A 23,470-nucleotide genomic window follows, 5' to 3' on the forward strand; every position below is an offset into this window, starting at 1 on the left:
GCGGACCACCGCGAAGGGGGGGAGGGGGGGGGGGGGGGGGAGAGAGAGAGAGAGAGAGAGAGAGAGAGAGAGAGAGAGAGAGAGAGAAATTGTTTTCTGGCCCAAAGCATGAAAACTCTTGGAAGAACGACTTCCCAGGTTCAAAGCCCAGTGCTGACTCTTCCCACATAGGCAACTCCTCTGAGAGGCAGTAGTTCATAGGTAAAATGGACAGGAGAGTCAATGTGTGTGTGGAGCAACTGGGTTCTCACTGGTGCATGCAGTGGGCTACCTGTGGGCCAAGGTCTCACAGTGTGACAGACTCACAAAAATCGCTGTGAGAGTCACAGGAGACACCACAGAAAAAATGATCTGCCTTGGCCATGGGAAGAGAAAAACCTAGAAACTGCTAAGGCTTTAGGGACTTTGATATTGGAATGAATGCATTTTGCATTATGGGACGGCCATGGGCCAAAGGTGGGATGCTATGATTTAAAGCAATGCGTTTGGTGTGAAGTGGACAAGGGGTGGACTCATGGTGAATAATCTTCATTGTCAACTTGATTGATTTGGAATCACCTAAGAAGTACACCTCTGGGTATGTATATGAAGGATTTTCTAGATTAAGTTGAGGTTAAAAGATCCACCCTGATTGTGGGCTGGGACACTGGACTGAATAAAAAGGAGAAAGTGAGCCGAGCACCAGCTTTACCTCTGCTTCCTGACTGCGGATGCAATGTGGCCAACTGCCTCATGCCCCTGACCCTGTGCCTTCCCCTTCATGAGCCAAAGTAAACCCCTCCTTCCTTAAACTGCCTTTGTTAGATATCTGGTCATGGTGATGAGAAAAGTTACTAATAGGCCTGCTTGGCCTTCAAAGAAACTTCCTGCATGATCTGGACTCCCATGACCTTCTGCCTCACCCCCCCTCCCACCTCTGTTCCTCAGGTCCTTCAGCCACTGAAGAAGGCCCTTCTGGCCCTGGAAAGCTCAGGGCCTTTGTACCTGTTGCCTCTTCACCCTAGAGAACTTTCCACCTCAAGTTTCCCACAGAAGAGTCATGTCTCAGACTTTCCTCAGCCCACTCTCCCCAGTGAAGGTAATACTCTCCATTGAACTCCCCTTGGACACATTAAATCCCTTCCTAGAATAAGTCACTATCTTTAAATACTTTGAGTATGTGTGCACTCATTTTTGTTGTTTGTTTTGAGGTAGGGCCTCCATGTAGTCCCAGTTTACTTGGAACCCACTATGTAGACTAGGCTGTCCTCAATCTCACAGAGACCCACCTGCCTCTGGGATTGCTGGGATTAAAGATGTGATCCACCATGCTCTGTGCATTCACTTTCCTATACACCTTGAAAGCAAAGACCACATCAATGCTGTTGTAATACTAATTCCTAGCACAGGTTGTAGCCCATCAGAGAAGTTAGTATACCTGACACAACTTGAGAGTGGGAGGTGGGGAACACACACACACACACACACACACACACACACACACACACACACAGACACTGAATTGTGCAGTGTACAACCCATTCATCTGCACAAAGTGGTCCTGGCTGGAAGAATGTATGAAAGGTTGCATCAGTAGGGATGGAGAGAAATCCCTTTCCAGAGCCTGACTCAGGTCATGTTCTGGGAATGTAAAGGGCTGGGAAAAGGGGAAGGAAATTCCTCCAAGTCTGGCCAGCCAGGAGAGCTGGTGGGGCTGAGTTGAATGAATGGGTCTCTGGTGGGAGCTCAGTTCTTGGTATCACACCAAGGACCTGCGGAAAGGAATTCAGCAGCTGCAGCTGCTATGCAGAGATCCACCAGGAGGTGGCAGTGTAAGCACTGTCTGGAGCGGTGATACAAACTCCCTTTTGGAAACCAGAGGGCAGGGCTCCCAAGCAAGCTTCTTCCTGCTGTCCCACGGTGAAGATGGGGAAGTGGTGACCCTTTCTTGCTCACTAGAGACAGCACAGGGTCATGTCACACGGCCCATGCACATGATTCCCATGTTCCAGATGAGGAAATAGAGCCAGAGCTGCCCCAGTTTCTTCCCTGGACCCCACTAATCCTCTGGTTCAGGGCTGTGGTGATGCTCAAATCCCAGGAGGTGTGCCTACCTGAATTCTAGGTCAGTGCACTGCCTGGCACTGCTTAGGCCTTGCAACCAGCATGAAGGGATCCCCTGACCTCCCTAACCCCGGCTCCCCACTCACCTGAGCCTGAGGAGGGATTGGGCGAGGGACGGCAGGGACTCCGCAAGCTTGCAGGCACCCACGTCAGTAATACTGTTCTGGGACAGGCTGTGGGGGCACAGCGAGGGGACAGCTCAGGATCAAAGTGGGAAGCTTTCCCTTCCCCATCGGCCCTTATCCTTAAGTCCTGGAAATGCATTTCCTCACCGGGTGGCCTAGAGTCACAGCCTCAAGAAGGGCCATGCACTGTGGATGAACCTCATAAATGTGAGAGTCCTGTTACAGTAGCAAGAGTAGATGGTAAGTAAACTGCAAGTGTTGGTGAAAGAGCACCCCCCTCCTCTGCCTGTTGGATGATTTCATAGCACCTCCTTTTCCCTCCAGGCTGCTTTTCAGCACTCTAACTAAATCAATGTGTTATTTCTTTTAAGGTTCGTTTCCTTCACCAGGTCATGGACTCTGAAAGCGGAGACGCCTCATCTCTGATTCATGATTATGTCCATGTGCCTCCAGCAGTACAGAACACACAGTAGGTACTCAATAAATTTTCAAGTGGTGAGGAAATGAGAGGGCAGAGGGAGAAAGACAAGGGAGGGAAATTTAGCTTATGGTGCACCTAGACTATTAGAAATTACCGAGACATTGGCACCATGCCATTAAGATTTCCGGTAAATTCTCCAGGCATCTCAACCTTGTTTATAACATGAAGTCCAGATAGATTAAAAAAAAAAAACTGGGGGGGGGAGTACTGGGGATTGAACCCAGGGCCTCATGCATGCTAGGCAAGTGCTCTACTGTTGCTGTGTTCCTAGTCCTTTGAAATTAAAACAATATTATTATTGTGTACATGTGCATATATAATAGGGGATGTGCCATAACATACAGGGCCTCATGCATGCTAGACAAGTGCTCTACTGTTGCTGTGTTCCTAGTCCTTTGAAATTAAAACAGTATTATTATTGTGTACATGTGCATATATAATAGGGGATGTGCCATAACATACATGGCCAGAGGAAAACTTTGTGGAGTCGGTTCTCCTCTTCTGCTTTTACATGGTTCTGGGCATTGAATTCAGGTTGCAGGCTTGTGTGGCAAATGCCTTTGCCCACAGAGTCATCTTACTGGCTCCCTTTTAACTTTTTATTTTGATACAAGGTATCATTATGTAGCCCAGACTGGCCTTGAACTCAAGATCCTCCTGCTCCAGCCTCTAGAGTTCTAGGATTACAGGTGTATGGCACCACACTTTTGGAATATTTGATGCTCTATAGGTTCAGTAAAAAACCATGTCCAGTCTCTGTCACCTTTTCCATTTTTACTTTCCAAATCCCAGGACAGTTAAGAAACTTTTGCTAGACAGTGTTTTGCTGATAAATCCTAACCTATCTCTCTTATTTCCCCACTCCAGTATAGTTTTCTATCATTAAACTTTGGTTACTTTCATTACAGTGTATTTTATTTTAACACATTATTTTAACTCTTTCCGTTAGGAAAAAATGTGTGCATAAGTCATAGGACAACTTTTGGGAGTCGGTTCTCTCCTGCCACCATGTAGGTCATGGAACTGAACTCAGGTTGTCAGGCTTAGCATCAGACACCTTTACCTACTGAGCCATCTTGTCAGCCATTTTTTGCTTTTCAAGACTAGTTTGCCAGGCTGGTCTTGAACTCATGGTGATCCTCTTGAGTGCTACTAAGCCCAGCTTACTGCTTATATTTATAAGGGGGTTGTTTGCTTCCTTGCTTCTGGTTCATTGCAAACTTCACTAGAATTTAAGATGCCTAAGGTCAGGGGATTTGTCTTGTTGAAAGCAGAATCTTCAGGGCCTCCACTGTTGCTTGTAATACCAGAGGTTCCTTAAATAGTCTTTGATAACTCATAAATAAGGACTAGAGAGATAGCTCAGCCAGTAAGGTACTTGCCTTTACAAGCATGAGTTCAATCCACAGAACCTATATAAAAAGCTAGGCATGGAAGTACATGCTTGTAATCCCACTGCTGGGGAGGCAGAGACAGGTGGATCTCTAGGACTCACTGGCTAGCCAGTCTAACCTAATTGGTAAGTTCCAAGCAGTTGGAGACCCTGTCTCAAAAGAGGTTGACGGGTTGGGAGGGGGGAGGGTGACCAAAATAGAGAAATGTCTCAGAGGTTAAGAGCAATGACTGCTCTTGCAGAGGACCTAGATTCCTATAACCCACATGGCAGCTAACAATCATTCACAACTCCAGTTCTGGGGTATCTTATTCCCTCTTCTGGTCTTTGTGGGCACTGCATGCATGGGTGCACTTACATATATGCAGGCAAAACACTCATACAAATGAAATAAAAATAAAATCCTTAAAAAAAAAAAAAGTGGATAGTGTTCTTGAGGATGGCACCTGAGGTGGTCCTCTGGCCTCCACACACACAGATACAAAGACACATGCTTAGAAAATGAATAAATAAGTGGATAATCAAGTAAAGAAAGAACTGAAGTTGTGGTCAGAGGAAGAGGACCTAATGGACCAAGCAACTACTGAATGGGTGAGTGCACAGATAACTGAATGGAAGGCTGAAGGAATGATGAGTGATTGGAGGATGGTTGGATGGATGTGTGGACAGAAAAGGAGAACAGCTGAGTGGCTAGATGTTGTGGACCAGAAGCAGTGGGGAGGCAGGCCCAGTGTACTCACTTGAGCGTCTCCAGGGCTTTCAACCGAGGGAACGTGGCGGAGAGCTGCAACACACCCTCATCCCCAATCTTATTTTCACTCAATGAGTCCAGGCTGCAGGTGGGATCAGATGGTGGTCATCAGTGGATGGTGACAGAGCCTCCTGACCCTCCCTGTCCCAGATCAGTATCCTCTAGCCCTAGATCTCCCTACTCCTTGTGTCCATCCTTAGACACACCACAGGTGACAGTCCGCTCTGAGCTCTTTTCATTTTTTATTTTGTGACAAGGTCTTGCTCTAAAGCACGAACTAGTCTGGAACTTACTATGTATTTAGTCTAGTCTTGCCTCAAACTCATAATCCTCCTGCCTCAGCCTCTCAAGTGCTGGGATTACAGACATGTGCCAACACAGGGAGTTTCACTCTGAATTTTTGAGAGTTGGTGTATACCACCTGGGGGTGCCAGTCAGCTGACGGGGGTTGGGGAGGAATGGCTAAGCACTGTGGACTAGAACCCCTGCCTGGCTTTGTAGGAGCCCCCTGAGCTTGGTGGCTTCCCTAACCTCTTAGAACATCAATTGTGAAGTGGCTTCCTGCCCCCACCTGCCTCCCCCTTGAGTTGCTAAGAGCTGTGCAGAGGGCTGTGGGGAAAAGAATGTCAAAGCTTGCAAAAGGACTCCACACTTTTTAATACTGGGGATTCCCATCCTGTCCCTTCCCTGTAATGGGGTCACAGGTCCCTTAGCAGGGTCATCTGATTCCCACGCAACTTCCCTGATGAGGGGGAGGGGGATGAGGAAAACAAGGAGAGACTCCCCACATGTCCTAGGGACAGGGTCCAGGGTCGCCAAAAGTGGCAGTGGACAGGGCCCCGGGGTCTGTACTCACTCCAGGTGCTGCAGAGAAGAAAAGGCAGGGAGGATCTTGGCCAGTTTGGGGAAAGCCTGGGGGCCTAGAACAGGGCCCAACCTAGGAAGCAAGTAGCAGAGGTCAGACAAAGAAACCACCACAGTGCCTTCTTTCAGCCATAGTGGGGTGGAGGTAGGATCTGACAGTCTGAGTCCCCTTCCCTGCCTCCTAGCCTCTTGTCTCTAATCCCTACCAATTGGGCTCCCAATGCCTCCCAAGAGGTCTGCTGAGGGCCCCCAGCTTTCATCTCTCAGCGATGAGCCAGTTCCTGCTGATGTCCACACATGCCCACTTTGTCCCCAACACCAGCCAATGTTCACCCCAATGTCATACCAGATTTCTTATCTATTAATTTCTCTCTCTCTCTCTCTGTCTTTTTAAAAAAATATTTTATCATTTTTATTTTATGTATATACATGTATTGCCTGCATGTAGATATAAGTGCACCCATGTCATGCAATGACCGCAGAGGACAGAAGAGGCTGTCAGATCCCCTGGAACTGGAGTTACGGACAGTTGTTAGCTGCCATGTGGGTGCTGGGATTTGAACCTGGGTCTTCCGCAAGAACAGCAAGAGTTCTTAACCACTGAGCCATCTCTCCAGCCCCAACTGAGTTTTCTTAAATTGCTTTCCACCTTAGTAATTTGAGACAGGGTCTCGCAGACCCTGGAACTCATTGATTTAGCTAGGCTTGCTAGTCAGCAAACCCCCAGGATCCTCTTGTCTCCACCTTGCTCCCCTGCCAAGTTTTCTATGGGGGTGCTGAGAATTCAAATTCAGGTCCTTGTACTTGTGTGGCAAGCACTTTACCACTGAGGGAGCTATCAACCCAGCCCCTGTCTTTGCATTTTAATTACAAAGAAACATTTTGGGGGCTGGGGAAGATAGCTCAATTGGCAGAGTGTTTGCTTAGTATGTTCAAAGCCCTGGGCTCACTCTGTAGCAGTGTATAAACTGGGCATGGTGGTGCACACCTGTAATCTCAGAACTTGGGAAATGGAAACAGGAAGATCAGGAGTTCAAAGTCATCCTTAGCTACATAGAGAGTTTGAGGCCAGCCTGGGCTACATCACGAGACCCTGTCTGAAAGAGAGGGGGGAGGGAGGGAGGGAGGGAGAGAGGGAGAGGGAGAGAGAGAGAGAGAGAGAGAGAGAGAGAGAGAGAAACATTTCTTGAGCACTTGTCATATGCCAAGTATGTGCTGGGCCCTTCAGTCAACTTAGATCTCACTTAAGCACCACAACTCTGAGGTAAGGGTGCCTCTTACCCCCATTTTACAGATGAGGAAACTGAGCCACAAAGAGGTTAAGTAACTGACATGAGTTTATACAACCTGATTGACTAGAATTCAAAGAAACAAAAAGATAAGGACAGTGCAGGGCTGGTTGTTTGGTTTCTAAAATATGATTAAATGTACACAGTATAAAACAACGTTTTTTTTGGTCTTTTTGAGACAGGGTCTCCCTGTAGCCCAGCTGGCCTGGAACTCACTATGTAGACTAGGTTGGCCTTGAACTCACAGAGATCTGTCTGCCTCTGCCTCCCGAGTGCTGGGACTAAAGGCGTGCACCACCTCACCCAGCTTTTATAGGGGTTGGAGAAATGGCTCAATGGTTAAGACCCATTAGCCTGTTGCAGAGGACCGGGGTTCAGTTTCCTGCACCCACAAGGCAACTAACAACCATCCATAACTCCAGTTCTAGGGGATTCACCCTCTTTTGACCTCCCTGGGCATTGCATGACACAGATGTACTTACATACATGCAGGCGATATACGCATACACATAAAATAAAAACAATAAATAAAAAATAAATCTGTTACTCTAAAATTACATGTTTTGAACTTTTAAAAATAAACTTTAAAAATGTATTTGTGTGGGTAGCCATAGAAGCCAGAAGAGGGCATTGGATCCCTTGGAGCTGGAGTTACAAGCAATTGTGAACCACCTGATGTGAGAACTGAACTCAGGTCCTCTGAAAGAGCATCAGGTACTCTTAACAGCTGAGTCGTCTCTCCAGTCCCCAAACTAATTTTTATTACATTTATTTATTTATTTTTAAATATTTAGTTTTATTTGTGTGTATGTGTTTGTCTGTGAGTATATGTCACAAGTATATACCAGAAGTGAATGGATGGCCCCCGGAGCTGGAGTGACACATGGCTGTGAGCTGCCTGATGTGGGTGCTGGGAACTGAACTCAGGTCTCCTGGAAGAGCAGCAAGTACTCTTAACCACTGAGTTGTCTCTCCAGCCCATATTTATTTTATTATTGTGTGTGTGTATGTGTGCGCATACAGAGGTGTGTGTGTGTGTGTGTGTGTGTGTGTGTGTGTGTGTGTGTGTTTTGTCTCCTTCAACATGTATATCCTGGGGACTGAACTCAGGTGCTCAGGCTTGGCAGCAGGTGCCTTTACCTGCTCACTATGTGTTGCAGAACACTGAGGCTCTTTCTGACCCTCCCCCCACCTTGCATTTGTCTTTGAAACTTCTTAACTCTCTTTGTATAACATGGAGAATTTTATTTATTTATTTATTTTTCTGGTCTTTTTGAAACAGGGTCTCCCTGGAACTTGCTCTGTAGACCAGGCTGGCCTTGAACTCAGAGATCTGCCTGCCTCTGCCTCCCGAGTGCTGGGATTAAAGGTGTGCGCCACCACGCTTGGTGGAGCAATTTCTTTGATTGTCTGTCTCTCCCTAGTGCCAGCTCCAGGCAGGCAGGGACTTATGTCTGTTTTGTTCCAGGCTGTCTTCTCCTAGCCTGGCACCCAGCAGGCAAGCAGTAATCATTGGGTGATGAAGGCCTTCATCACTCTAGCAACCTCCTATGATAAGAGCTAAGTACTGAAGGGCTTAAGACTTAGAGACTCAAAGGCAAAGGCATCTCAAGGGCCTCAGCACAGGGCAGAGTGATAGGGTCAGGAGTTTGATCCCTGGAATGACATGGTAGAGAGAGCCAACTCCTACAAGTTGTCCTCTGACCTCCACATGCACACCACGGCATGACCTGATTATCCTGTTTCTACCTCCAGACTGCTGGGATCACAGGCAAGTGCCTCCATGCCCAGATCATGTGATGCTGGGGGCTTAATCAGAGCTTTCTGCATGTTAGGTAAGCACCCCACCAACTAAGTCACACATATATCCCTCCGCTCCACAGGGTTTTGATCTGACAGCCAAGGAGGTCTACAGGGTGGGAGTGTGGAAGTGACTCAAACAGACACCCAAAATAGTCCTTTGCTTCCTTCCTTCTTTCCCTCCTTCCTTCCTCAGAACCTTCTTAGGGCTTTCAGCCTACAGGTGGCTGTTGACCCGGCTCTAGTCTGTTCCACTCCATGACCACTGCTCCCCAGAGCACAGTTCCGACCTCCAGTGAGGGGCTTTTTAAGATGAAAATAATTCAAAGCCAGAAAGTGCCCTGAGCGACTGCCTTTAGACATTTCCTCTTTTTAGTAATATTTTTACCTCTGTACAAATCTGTCATCTTATCTCCTGTTGAAAACAAGAGGTGCCTAGCTATTTGTGGAGGTGTGGGGGAGCAATGACAGGGGAGCCGACAGGACTGCCGGCAAACCACTCAACCTCAGTGGGTCACAGTTTCCAAATGTGTCAAACAGGGGCAAGTGGGGGTGAAGGTGGGGGTGGGGGCTGATGATCATCTCCTAGGGCAACCCTTTCCATGAAGGGGACTTTATAAAATGCATTGGCACTTTGTTTTGAGTTAAGGTCTTACTATGTAGTCCAGGCTGGCCTTGGACTTGTGATCTTCCTGCCTCAGCCTCCCAAGTGCTGGCATTGTAGGTGTGTGCCACCACACCCAGCTGGAATGATCTCCATGTCTCAGAAGGACCAACACTTATGATGCTTGTTCATTGAATAAAGCATAGAGGCAGGCTAACCTGGTGTTTATAACTTTGGAGAAACAACTTCATCACTCTAGATTTTAATATGCCCATCTGTAAATGAGGACATACAGCCATGTCCCATTCTAGGATCGCCTGGAATAATGGGGTGAAAGTGTTTTGCAGTTGAAAAGCTATATAGAAGCCAGGGGGCATGCTTGTAATCCCAGGTACCTGGGAGGCTGAGACAAGAGGCTCTAAAGTTCAAGGCTATCTTGAGCTATAGAACAAAACTGTTTTGAAATAAAAATGTAAGGGCTAGGGATGTAACTGACTTGTAGAGTGCTTGCCTAGCATACACAGAGCCCTGGGTTCCATCTCTAGCATGATGGTAAGTGCCTACAATACTAGCATTTGGGAGGTACAGAGAGGAGGACCAGCAGTTCAAAGTCACACTTGGCTACATAGTGAGTTTAAGGCCAGTCTGGCATACATTAGATTTTGCCAAATGAATGAATGAATGAATGAATGAATGAATAAATAAATAAATAAATAAATAAATAAATGGATGGGCTGGTGTGTAACTCAGAAGTAGAATGCTAAACTGTCTGGCATTTATTAGACACTAGATCCTGTCTAATAGATAGATAGATAGATAGATAGATAGATAGATAGATAGATAGATAGATAGATAGATAGATAGACAGGGTATAACTCAGTAATAGAATGCTTGCCTAGTATGCACAAGACCCTGGGCAAAATCTTCAGCACCAGGGGGAAAAAGCTGTTCAGATAGCCAGACCTAAATATAATAATTCCTGAGGCTCTCTGGAACTCATGTGCTGGAGGGCAGCTCCTCTGTCCTGACCCAGGCACCCCTGGGCTCCTTAGGACTCACTGTGTCTCTATCATTCTTCTCACCCTAGTGGCACTGCCCAGGATGGTTGCTCCCAGTCCTAGCTATACAGGTGGAGGATCAACTGTCCCAGTTTGCTGAAATGGAGCACTGGGAGTATAAGACTCTCAGTGCCCAAGCAGGCCAGTCTTGGGCCAGCTGGACCCTATCTTGATGGAGTCACACACCCAAAACTTCTGAGGAGGATCCTTCCAGCTGAGAGAAGAGCCAGAGGGGCATGGCTTGGGAGGGGTGCGGTCTGAGCATGTGCATAACTAGGCGTACCAGTGACTCTGCCCAGCAGCAAGGCTGGAGTCCAGTGTCTTCAGGTGGCAGGAACATATGGGCTTAGAGGGCAGTGGCCAGGCTGTGCATACCCTGGGGCAATCCCAAGTGACCAGAAGAATGGCTGGCCTGGCCTGGGGCAAGGTGCAATCATTGGCTCAGCAGGGAAAGGACCCAAACTGATGTCCTGGGGGACACCCTCTTGTGCAAAGTCATTGACTGGGCACATGGGGCATTGACCCCATATGCAGTTATTTCCTGCAAGGCCTCTCCACAGGCCCCGTGGGCTCATTCCTAATGTTCAGGCTTCCTTGTAGATTTTACCTCCAGGAAGGTTCCCCCAAGGAAGTTTGCTAGACTAAGTCTACCTTGGATAGTGGCCTCTGTCCCTCAAAGAGCCTTTTGATGTGTGTGTGTGTGTGTGTGTGTGTGTGTGTAAGTGTGTGTGTGTGTGTTGTGTATGTGTACGTTTGTGTGAGTGTTCCAAAAATGGGCCAGTTGGCTTCCAATCTAAGCATCTGCAGCATTCTCCAGATCAGCCACTCAGTAGCTACACACAGGCTTCCAGTCTAAGCATCTCCAGCAGTCTCCAGATCAGCCACTCAGTAGCTACACACAGGCTTCCAATCTAAGCATCTCCAGCACTCTCCAGATCAGCCACTCAGTAGCTACACAGTGTCCAGAAGCTGCTTTCCCAAGTGGTAGGCAATCTCCCTCATACCCACGGTGCCTGTGTCTTCCACTAGCCCTAGATCAGCTAAGGTGACAGAAGAAACCTTGGGGCTCTGAGGCAATTGCCTTTCACTTACGCAAACTCCAGCTTCTTCAGATCCCTGATGGCAGGAAGGTCCCCAGTTGTGTCCCCTGAGGGACTTCTTAGCCTACAGAGAATGGATTTTGGTAAGGAGGTGTCAGCTCCCACATCCCATCCCCTAGACTGGCTTTCTTGGGAGCTATTGTTGACCCTCCACTAAAAAGAACAATTTAGGGCTAGGAGTAGTGGCACACATCTATTTTTCCAGCTACTTGAGAGGCTAAGGGAGGAGGACTGTGAATTGGAGACCATCCTGCATAGTGAATTCAAGGCCAGCCTTGGAAACTTAGCAAGATCTTGTTTCTAAATAAAAATGAAAACAGGCTACGAATGTAGCTCAGTGATAGAGCATTTACATAGGATTTGTGAGGTTCTGAGTTCAATCCTCAGGAAAGGGAAAGAGGGAGGGAGGGAGGGAGGGAGAGAGAATGAGAGAGAGAGAGAGAGAAGGAGAGAGAGGAGAGAGATTACGGATGTGTCTGGCTCAGAACAGGCACCTAGGTCACACATAGCACACAGCAGGCACACTAAGACAGTGCAGTGTTCCCCTCCCCTCTGCCCTCTGCACCTTGGCTCTGCCATGATCTGGACCTGGGTACCCCCAAGGGGCCTGAAGGGTCACATTAGTTAGATGCAGAAGACATCCTTGCTAACTCTCTAACTCTAGCAGGTGATGTCTTTGTAACGTCAGCTAAGAAGGACCTGGTACAGAGTGTCATGTTTGGAATGAAGTAAAGGGCAAGATCAACGGCCATACCTGGGTGGTGACTGCAGTGGAGAGCTTGGGTGCCCATTACTAAGAGTCAGGGCACCAGGAAGCTCCACAAACAGGACATGCTGGACGTGCATGTGACAGATGTCATCTACCTTTGCAGCCTGGAGCTCCTCTCATCCTCTCCCCCTCACCTCTGGGTCTGCACGAGGTTGCGAAGGTCTTCCACATCCTTTGGAGACTTGGCCTTAAATGGCTCAATGGTGAACTTTTCCTCTGCTACCTGGAGCAGCTGGGTCTCTCCCCGATGTCGAAGGGACTCCCATAGTGCCATGGTGTCACTCAAGGCAGCCCTGTGGAGGGAGGGCCTCAGACCCAGGCACAGTGATCATTCTAGACCACAATGAAGGGGCAGCTTTATGAAGGGACCTACTCCCTACTCAGAACCTCTCCTTCCTTAGCACCACCCCCACCTCCTTCCATGATCATGCCAGCCCTTATTGATCTGTCCTTTCTTCAAATGCTCACATGTTTGCTGTGGCAACCAGGAAGCTCAGTGCTAAAAACCATTTTTCCCTAGTGATTAGGCTGAAGCACTCAAACAAATTTCAGGACTTAAATGAACCAAATAAAGGAATTTTGACTTCATTATGAAGGTTGTGGGGTACCCTTGAAGGACACAAGCACAGGTGGGATCTGATCAGATTTAAGTTTTGGAAGATGGCTCTGCTAGCTGAACTTAAAGAGGAAGAGAAGGGATTGGAGGCCAAGACACTGAGGGGAGGCTATGCTTTTTATCAAAGCTCAATCTGGGGCCTAAAGGACGAAAACAATTCGAATCCAGGTCAGTCTTAGATTCCAGACATGTTCCAGTGCTTGGCACATGTCAGGACTTCAAATATTGGTTAGAAGAATGGCACTGTCCCTTACTGCTTGTGTGGCTTGGATCAAACAGTTGCCCTTCTCTGACCCTCAGTATCATCATCTTAAATTTGGAGGGGAGTCCATTATGTCCCACCCGATGTAGGGCTTATGGAACAAGAGCTCCCAGAGCCATAGTTCATGTCTGAAATAAGGGAGCTCCTGCCCTGTCCCCTGTCCACACCTGAAATGGGTGACACATCTGAGTCCCGCGAGGCTCCCTAGTCCAGAGGGCTCAATGCCAGTGTGACGAAGGTCCAGGGAGAAGTCCTGGCCAGCTGTCTCCAGGGCCTTGCCTAGCATATATATGTCTGGGGGTGTGAGCCGGGTGCCCAGGAAGGAGAGGTGTGCAGGGAGCTGGCATGCCACGTGCTTCCAAATCCCAGGCTCTTGTGTCTCGTGGGCGCAGTGCAACAGCTCCAGCAGCCGTCCAGCCCTCAGTATCCCTGGCTGCAGACGCTTCAAGTACCTAGTAAGCACCTTCCGCTTCCTGTCCACCAGTGTGGCCACTGCAGGCCCCATGAGGGCTCCCAGGCAGTGGGTGCAAGGCTGAAAAACCAGTCCAGCCAGAAAGCGTGGAATGCTTTCCAACCAGTTGTCGTAGGGCCTTTTCTTCCTTGGGGTCACGGCTAGGTACTGCGGCAACTCCTTGTCTCTGATTTCACTGCACTGTGCCAGCCACACGGCACCCAGGAAACACTGTAGGAGGAAGCTTGGGAAGGCTAGTTGGGCCTCTGTAGTCCCCGGGGTGGGCTGCACCAAGCCTCGGGCCACTGCCCAAGTCCTTGCCTCCACTGATGGGAACTGAGTTTCTTGCAAGATGCTTTGGTGTCTGCGGCCCAACTCCCAGGCCAGTTTGGCCAGCCCAGCCAAGGCCCCTGGAGGACTGTCCCTGGCTGCAGGGCCTAGCAAACTGACATAGAGTCCTGTGAGTGTGCAAGGCAGCTGGGCCCCAGTACCCTGTTCCAGCAGGGCCTTGGAGAGCTGGCACATGGCCTGGCACAGAGCAGGGCTGTGACTATGGCTGAGGAGAAAAGGCTGGTCCTCCAGTAGTGTGAAGGCCCTGTCTTGGTCCCCTGCCATCCCTAAGTCCTCAAAGTAGTGTCTCACGTAAGTCCTGGCCTGCTCAGCAGAGAAGCTGGGTACCTCAAAGATGGCATCGGCTTTGCTGAGGCTCTGGGCCAGGCGGCCCCGGGGCCGTGCTGTGAGGAGCAGGGTACAGCCGCACAGCAGCTTCTGCTGGAAGAGCCCAGCCAGCAACCCCCGGAGGGAGCAGGGCTCCAGAGACAGGGGTCCACATGCTCCATGTAGGAGCCCATCTTGGGCTTCTAGTTCCTCAAAAGCATCTAGGATGAGCAAGACACGATCAGGCCGCCTCACAATGTGACCAAAGACCTCATCATCTATGACCAATGACTCCAGGCCTGGGGGGCAAAGCAGATCCCGCAGGTGGTAGGTGTCCCCTGGACGGTCCAAGCAGTGGCAAGGGACATAGAAAACAAAGTCATATTGTGGCAGCTGGCCGCAGGCCCATGCCTGGCTCACTGTCCGGGCCCAGTGGCTCTTCCCCTGCCCGGCCTTGCCCAGCACAGCAATCACTTGCGTCTCTCTTGGCTTCCGTCGGTCACTGGCAGCCTGTAGCACCTCAGCCAGACCCCCTTTAGCCAGCTGGCGCTCTACCCAGTCTGGAGTGGCTAGCTCCCTCTCTTGACTCTTATTGCTGCCTCTCTCCAGCCTGGCCCGAATCAGCTCCATGGCCACCAGGGGGCCACCTGGGCCTTCAGTCTTGGCCTGGTACTTGTCCCTCAGAGAATGGAGAAACTGCTCCACAGTATCTGCAAAGGCCAAGGGTGAGTCAGTCAGGTAAGGGGTATATAGGTGGCAGGAGACTGCACCCTCACCAGATTCTCCATCCACTACACACACTGTGTCAAGCCTCTGGCTCATTCATTCATTCATTCATTCATCCACACCCTCTCCCCACACCCTTTCATTTTTTTATTTCTATTCATTCTTTTCTGGCTTTAATTTTTAAAAAAATAGTTGGAGACTAGATCTCACAAAACCTTGGCTGGCCTTGAACTCACTATGTAGTCAAGGATGACTTTGAATGTCTGATCCTCCTGAATGCTGAGTGCTAGGATTACAGGCATGTGGTGCTGGGGATCAAACCCAGGTCTTTGTGCATGCCAGGTGGGCACTCTTATCCACTGAGCTACATTCCCAGTCCTTTTTGTAGGTTTTAAAATACAGGATCTCATTCTATACCCAGGATAACCTCAAGCTTACAGCAATCCTTCTACCTCAGCCTTTGGACACTGATTACAGGCATGTGTCATCATGCATGGCTCTTTTTTGTTTGTTTGTTTTCAGCATTGGGGATGAAATCCAGGGTGTCAAGCTTTCTGGGAAAGTGCTCTGCCACTGAGCTGCACCACAGCCTCTTTGTGTTCTGTCTTCTTAACCCTTCACCTACTAGGCTCAGTGACTCATCCCTATAGGGTGGGGAAGAGAAGTCAGTCATTTACAGATTCAGCATATTAAGTGACACAGAAAGATAAATATTACATGTTTCCTTTCATATGTAGACTCTGGATACATATACAACACACTAATATGATATGAAAATAAAAGTAAGACTATTTGGGGGATGAAAGAGACAAGTCAGAAAGGAAAGGGAGAACAGGAAATGGTAAGGAGGGGGAGTGTGAGCAAAACACATACATGTATGAAATGTCATGATGATACCCACTATTATGTGCAATGAATATATACTAGTTACAATTAAATTTTTAAAAGACAGTATTAGGACTGTAGAGATGGCTCAGAGATTAAGAGTGCATACTGCTCTTGCAGGGGACCTGGGTTCCATTCTCAGTACCCACATGGAGGATCACAACCTCCCATAACTCCAGTTCCAGGGAATCTGATGCCCTCTTCTGGCTTCTGTGGGGCCTTGCACATACATGGCACACATAAACTCACACAGGCAAACACACACATAAACAAACACAATTGTTTTTAAAAAGACAATAGGGCTGAGGATGTACCTCAGATGGTATAGTGCTTTCCTAGAATATACAAAGTCCTAGGTTTCACCCCCAGGAATGTGGTGGTATATGCCTATAATCCCAGCACTCAAGAGGTAAAGATGGGCAGATCAGAAGTTCAAAATTTCCTCAGTCACATAGCAAGCTGAAGGACAGCCTGGGATACATGAGACCCTGTTGAGAGCAAGCAAGAGAAAGTCTATGTGTGTGTGTGTGTGTGCATGTGTGTGAGAGAGAGAGAGAGAGAGAGAGAGAGAGAGAGCGTATGTGTGTGTGTGTGTGTGTGCATGTGTGTGTGAGAGAGAGAGAGAGAGAGAGAGAGCAAGAGAGAGAGAGAGAGAGCAAGAGAGAGGAGCCCATGTGCCTGAGTTCAAATCCCAGCCCCCTTCATTAGCATGACTTAAGCACCTGTACACTTGGCTGTGCTTCAGGTTAGTCATCTGCGAAATGGGGGCAGTACTAGGGCTGGGGGGGCTTTATTGAGAGACTTAGTGACACATGTGGAAGGGAGTACCCAGCAATCTAGCTCGTCTCTTGTTCCTCCTGGTACCTTCCTTCCACTGCTCCACATTGACTTCTTCCATCCATGCACTCCATCACTCTGTCTCCCCCTTTTTAATCCTCTGCCTCACAAATGCAAGGTCAGCTCCCATGCCAGGTGGCTCAGGGTGGGGACTTAGACCCTGTGTGCATACTGCTTGTGTAGCAGAGTGCTGACAGAGAGTCAACAGACGAGGTACCGAGTCAGCACTGCAGGAGCAGAGGTGAAGCTAATTGGGTTTCTGTGTCAGGTCTCCAGGACAGAGGGGCCCTATTGTCACTCACCTGGCCATTTTGGAAGCTTGAGGGGGGACTCAGCACCTGCCTGGCTTGGGGCAGGGGATGTTGTGTCCTCTGGAGATGGGAAATAAACATCAAGTTAGAATCTGGGGATCTTCCAGGGGCTCCTCTCAGTATTGGGGGCATCCTGAGGACAGAGCCACACCTGAGCCTCCAAGTCCAGGTTCTAAGGAAGTGGCTTGAGGTTGTATGTGTGCCTTTATTTTGGCTAACTGAATTTTTTTGTGGGGGGTACTCGGCAGTACTTTATTTTATTGAATTTTTGCAATTTTCATACAATATATTTTGATGGTATTTAGATCCCCTCTCCTACCTTCAGCCCCCCGACAGCTGTATTTAAAAACATTATTTTTTTTAAAAAAAATTGATTTATTTTTGTTTTATGTGTATGAGTGTTTTGTCTGCATGTATGTAAATGCACCTGTGCATGCAATGCCCACAAAGATCAGAAGAGGGCATTGGATCCCCTGGAACTGGAGTTGTAGATGGTTGTTAGCTACCATGTGGGGGCTTGGAACTAAACCCTGGTCCTCTGCAAGAGCAACAAGTACTTTTAACTGCTGAGCCATCTTTCCAGCCCCAATTTTTTACATTTATTTGTTTGTTTGTTGAGCCCTCTCTCCAGCTCTTTTTTTTTTCCCTGCCAGTCATGGTGGTACACACCTTTAATCCCAGCACTTGGGAAGCAGAGGCACCGGGATCTCTGTGAGTTTGAGACCACCCTGGTTTACATAGTGAGTTCCAGGCCAGCTGGGACTACAGGGAGACCCTGTCTCAAAAACACCCCCCTCAATTTTTTTTAAATCAGTGTTTTAAAGATCATAGTAAGGTAGACATAAGGGTGCATGCCTATGATCTCAGCACTCAGGAGGCAGGAGGATGGCTGTAAGTTCAAACCAACCTAGTAGGCTTATATTGAGTTTCAGGCCAGCCAGGACTATATAGCCAGACCCTGTCCTAAAACAAACAAACAAGCAAAACAAAGAAAAACAGGGGCTAGAGAGATAGCTCAGCAGTTAAGAGCACTGGCTGTTTCTGTAGAGTACCCGAGTTCTGTTCCCAGCATCCGTATGCTGGCTAACAGCCATAACTTTAGTTCCAGGGGATCTGACACTCTTCTCTGGCCTTCGTGAGCATTGTACACATGTGGTGCACTTACATACATGTAAGAAAAACAATCATACACATGAAATAAAAAATAAAGGAAAACAATAGTAAAAGCAAGGTACCTAGGTAAAACCTGGGCTTCCAGCTTCTCAAGGCCTGGCTATGCTGGGTCTGTTTCCACACCCATAAAGATTGGCAAGAGGCTGGTGGTTCTGCCTGGATGGGCATACATGCTCCAGCTGTTACCCTGCCCTCAGTAACACCCCGTTTCCTGGAGACCCTCCCTCCTGACTAGTCACCCATGAGCATAACCTGCCTGTCAGTCATGTTGCCAATTCCTCTAGTGGGGCCCAGGTCCTCACCTGTCTCTTTTACACGGGAGGTCATTGCTGGCTCAGGTAGGCTGGGTAGGTCAGTTGCGGACGGTGCGAAGGGACTGGTGGAGCCAGGTCGGTCTGGGGATTTGGGGAGGCTGGGGACAGTGGGGCTGCTTGAAGGGAGTACTTGGTTGGCCTGGGGTATCTCACCTACACCGAAGGTAGAGAGGGATATAAGTACCCATTGGGGTTACACTGTGCCCCTCAATCAAGCCATAGACTATGAACTAACCTTTTTCCCTCCAGAAAAAGAGGCTATACCTATGTCAAAGGCTGACTGATTGATTGAACTTCTGTGACTAAGAAGAACTGGAATGTTGCAGGTCCAGAGCAAAAAAAAAAAAAATCCTGAGCTACCCTTAGCCTCCCAAATAGCCATTTATTGCTCACTTCCATATTTGATCTAACAGGTGACATACTTTCTGGAATATACTCAAAGACCACTAGCTTCCACCAACCCAAAGCCTAAGGATGTTATCAGACAGTGTGAGGCCTATGGCAGAGACTTCCCTAACTTTACTGTAACCCGCCTACCTGATATTCCCACCAAGGTATTTGAAAAATGCCTAGATCTATCTCTCTTTGTTCTGTTACTATAAAAACTTCATGAAATTGTTACCATGTTGGAAAATGGTATCTGGGTCCTCCTCAACCTGTGTTCCTTGACCCTGGTCACTCATAGCTGGCTCTAGAGCAAACCATCTCATTGCTTTTGAGATGAGAGGTTGGTGAGTCTTGGAAAAGAGGAAACATCCTAACAAAGATATTTCAGGGCAAAGCTGAGGAAAGAGCTCTGAGTTACATCCAGCTCCCAGAGCCTGGATTTCCTTATCTAGGAAATGAACACAGGCAGCTGACAGGGTGCTCATGAGGGTTCTGTTGTGGCATTCTTTCCATGGTATGGTCAGCCATCATTTCTGAATCATCACTGCCTTATGCAGAAACTGACATGTGTCCCTAAAATGAGGCTCTGGACTTGAGCAGAAACATCCCCTACCTCATCCCTGAGAGCCCACACATGCCTCCCTGGGCCTATCCACAGCCTCTCAGTAGGGTGGATCAGCAGGCACCATTTTACTGATTGGGGAAACAAGACAAATTAGAGAAAGCTGTGCTAGGATGTGCACCAAACTGCATCAACATACTAAAAGGGAAGGGACACTCAATTCTAACTCTTGAGCATCTCTCATTCTTTGGCTTATTGTGTATTATTGATGCCAGAGCTTAAAAATAAAACATTTAAAGGAGGAAAACCTAAATGGGAATGGTGACACGTGCCTAGATTACCTCAGAGACCTCTGCCCCCCCCCTTTTTTTTTTTTGGGAAATGAAGATAAAAGTGTTCTGGAGTGGGAGGATCATGAATGGGTGCTACACTACAACTGCCAACTGCCAAATGCCTGGGGTTGAAGAACCATCTCAGGGAGTTAGGAAGGAAGAAGAAGCATTCAGTCAGTCACCATGCTAGGTCTCATACACTCACCATGGTAGATTAGTACACTGGAGAGCCCTGTGCCAGTCCCTGAGATTTGCCAGAGTCCCTGGGGCAGAGCAGAGAGGACCTGGAAGGGTCCAATTGGGAAATCCAGGCAGCTCAGTGAAGTTCTGGAAGGGGTTGCTGCAAGAGACAGAGGCAGTAATGTGGGACCAGGGGACCATCTCAGCTCTTGCCTTTGATATTTCTGTTTAGCAATCTGGGGTAAATGTCCGACTCCCCCCACAAAGGGCTCTCATTTCTCCAAGAGGAGAAGCTGAGCCTGTCATGTGCATGGTTGTGTCTCCAGCACCTAGCAGTGTGACTGACAGAGACAAGGATCTCTGTGGAAAGGTAACAAGGAAACAGAGCTGGCAGCTGAATTCTCCCAGTTGGCAGAGTTTCCTCCTGGGCTCCAGGGATGCCTCCCAAACTAGGCACGCTCTCCAACAGAGTGTGAGTGATGAGGGACACTGAGGATGATGCTGGTTGGGATAGAGGGGGTGACCCTGGTGGGGACAGGTCCTGTCCCCTGCTAGGTGCCAACTCCTCAGTCACCTCCCAGAAGGGTGGAAGCCTGCCTTCTCCAGGTCCCCACATACCAGGTGTCTGAGCAGCTTCCTCTAGGTGTTTGTGGCTTGGCGCTGGCTCCTGGTTGGACAGAGCAGGTGGTGGGCAGGGCAGGGTGGAGAGGCTTGCTGGGCCCATCAGGAAGCTTCCACTTAGTATGGGTATCACAGAGGGCTCAGCTGTGGGAGAGGGAGCATTAGAGGCTGAATGGTTGTGGGGAGATAGGGAACAGGTCCTCCAGGGCAGTGGGGAGCTCTCATCTGGTAGCTAAAGGAAATACCTATCCCCCCAGGCCCTGGTATTGGGGTTGGTCAACTGCTGATCCATACAGACAGTGCCCAGCTTCTCCTTGTGGCAGACCCAGGGGTGTCCCCAGGAAATCGACAAGGAGAGCTGGGGGCAGACTGGAGGAGCCTGTGTCTAGACCCATGGCTCTAGCCCCTCTAACCCACCCTAATAGGTCATTGAGCCCTTGGGGGACTATAAGTGATTCCTCAGCCTTCAGCTTCTGCTCAAAGAAAAGCATGTGCCCCGTGAAGGTAGGCAGGGGCTCACTCTCCTCTGTTAAGTGTAGAACTATGAAATGGGGCACATCTGCCTCCTTCATCATATTGGTGACTTCCTGAGTACTGAGACCACCTTTCCATCACTCTGGGGGCTTCTATGGGGGGAGTTCAGTGGAAGAAGCTGAGTCTGTCACTACAGTGCAGGCTGAGGGGTCTCTCTCTTGGTTTGTGCCCCACTCACCCTCTCATCTGTGTGATCCTGAACATGTGACATCACCACTCTGAGCTGTCTCTTTTCCTTCTTTAATCTTTCTTTCTTTCTCTTTCTTTCTTTCTTTCTTTCTTTCTTTCTTTCTTTCTTTCTTTCTTTCTTTCCTTCTTTCTTTCTTCCTTTCCTTCCCCCTCCCCCCCTCCCTCCCTCCCTCCCTCCCTTCCTTCCTTCCTTAAACAAATACACATGATGAAAGAGAAAATCACTCTCTATATGTTCTATTTTCTTCCTTCCCCCTCCCTCCCTCCCTCCCTCCCTTCCTTCCTTCCTTTCTTTCTTTTCTTCCTTCTCTCTCTTTCTATCCCTTCCTTCTTTGCCCCCCCCCTTTCTCACTTCCTTCCTGGTGCTGGGGGTTCCCAGGGCAGAGCCTTGCCCATGCTAGGTAAACACTCTACCCCTGAGCTACCTCCAGTCCTGAGTCTCAGTGTTCAACCCTGGCTTGTGCTGTTCCTGAGGAGGCCAGGGCCCCCCACCTGGGATTCTCTGGCCCACCTGCTCAGCTCACCTAGCTTCCTGTGCTTCGGGTCTGTGGGCCACTCTTCTGGGAAGCCTGTAGAGAGAACTCTGAGATCAGTGACCTTGGGATGGGGTGTCCACAGTCAGGAGTTCTTGGGCCCCAGCAGGCCACTCCTTCCCTCTTACTCATGGCACTGGCCAGCTCCCCGTTTGAGCCCAAGTCTCAGCTACAAACATTGGAGCAGGGAGGTGGGGAAGAGGCAAAGACACAGAACCAAAGAACAGGCAGCTAGAGCTACAGAAACCACCAAGGCAAGTGCTCTGGGCCCAGACGAGTACCAATTGCACAGCCTCCTGGAGCCTCACTGCTTCCAAGTGAGGACAGACTGAGGACACAGGAGACTGGGCAGGAGGTTCAGAGGGGTTTCAGTACTCAGCCAACATCACACAGCTCATAAACAGCAGATCCAGAATTTCAGACCCATGTGCTTAAAGAGGTCTCCCTCAGACACCCAGAGATAAAGAAAAGCCAGGATTTAAAGCTCATTTGAAGAACAGGAATCAAAGTGCCCAGGGGCAGACCCCCTCTGGGACAGGGAACGTCTGCTTCCTCCCTGGGTGGACAATGGTAGAGAGGGAGGCAGTGGGGAAAGCAGACTGGACTTAACAAGGGAAGCAACTGGGAGCCATAGCAGATTGTAGAGCCGAAAGTGGACAGGCCCTAGTCAAGGTCAGGCTGGGTCAGGGAGGGGCTCACGCACATCTTTTCTGAGCTCTCTGTCCTGTTTCTGCTTGGACCTCCATGCTCTCTCCGAAGCCTTCCTCTGGTCCAATGTGCTCTACTTTAGAGAAACACCAGAGACTCACGTCACAATCATGGAATCCCCACCCCTGGGGAAGTCTCCAGTGTCCCTACATTGGGAAGGTGTGGTCAGCAGGAAGTCCCCAAGGTTGAGAAGGAATTGAGACTGAGCCAAGACCCCCTTCCCAACTTACTGAACAGGTCCTTGCTAAGGCCCTCCAGCTGGGCATCCTGGAACACGTATTGATCCAGTTCCGCTGCCAGATGAGGAAGCACATAGTCAGCCAACAATATCTCCTAGTAGTCCCTGTGTGTCAGACTTTGGGACAATGCCTAAGAGTTGCAATTCTCCAAGGCCTGGTATACAGTAGGGGCTCTATAAATGTTGCCGAGTAGAAAGTGATCAAATGAATGAATGAATGAATGAATAGCCATTGCTTTTCATGGTTTTTGTCTAATGGAGGGGTGAAGTGTGTTTTCATGAAAACACATCTACCACCACAAAGTAGCTCAGAGCAACAATGCTGGCATGGGAGTCAAATTCAGATTCTATCTCTATTCTCCACTAACCCCACTTGTTGGGTGACCTTGGGCCAGTTACTTATACCTCTGGTCCCTGTTTCCTACATAAAGAGAATAAATGGTGGGCACTACCCAGAGGTGGACAGGGATGGTTACAAGTGTTGTATTTAAAGCCTTCAACACAGTAACCAGTATACAGTAGGCACTCCATAAATGATTGTGAGTTAAATCAAGTAACATGTGCTTTGGAGCTAATGGGAAGACAGCTGTAAGGCAGAAGCTCAGAGGAAAGTGTGT

General features: G+C 48.8%; 1 protein-coding gene across 1 annotated transcript in view; it reads right to left on the reverse strand.

Moving 5' to 3' along the window:
- Positions 1–23,470, reverse strand: part of Ciita (class II major histocompatibility complex transactivator) — a 56,414-nt gene that overhangs the window by 3,934 nt on the left and 29,010 nt on the right. Inside the window, exons 4-15 of the mRNA XM_008829930.2 lie at positions 22,846–22,908; positions 22,611–22,691; positions 21,899–21,943; positions 20,056–20,190; positions 18,558–18,722; positions 17,074–17,142; positions 13,383–15,033; positions 12,472–12,630; positions 11,561–11,632; positions 5,710–5,790; positions 4,843–4,935; positions 2,190–2,276 (exon numbers count right to left, since the gene is read on the reverse strand). Of these exons, the coding sequence (XP_008828152.1) occupies positions 2,190–2,276; positions 4,843–4,935; positions 5,710–5,790; positions 11,561–11,632; positions 12,472–12,630; positions 13,383–15,033; positions 17,074–17,142; positions 18,558–18,722; positions 20,056–20,190; positions 21,899–21,943; positions 22,611–22,691; positions 22,846–22,908 (2,701 nt within the window). The remainder of the gene's footprint in view (positions 1–2,189; positions 2,277–4,842; positions 4,936–5,709; positions 5,791–11,560; positions 11,633–12,471; positions 12,631–13,382; positions 15,034–17,073; positions 17,143–18,557; positions 18,723–20,055; positions 20,191–21,898; positions 21,944–22,610; positions 22,692–22,845; positions 22,909–23,470) is intronic.

The sequence above is a fragment of the Nannospalax galili genome, unplaced genomic scaffold (assembly GCF_000622305.1).
Source record: "Nannospalax galili isolate Female #2095 unplaced genomic scaffold, S.galili_v1.0 scaffold32, whole genome shotgun sequence".
NCBI classification, from domain to species: Eukaryota; Metazoa; Chordata; class Mammalia; order Rodentia; family Spalacidae; genus Nannospalax; species Nannospalax galili.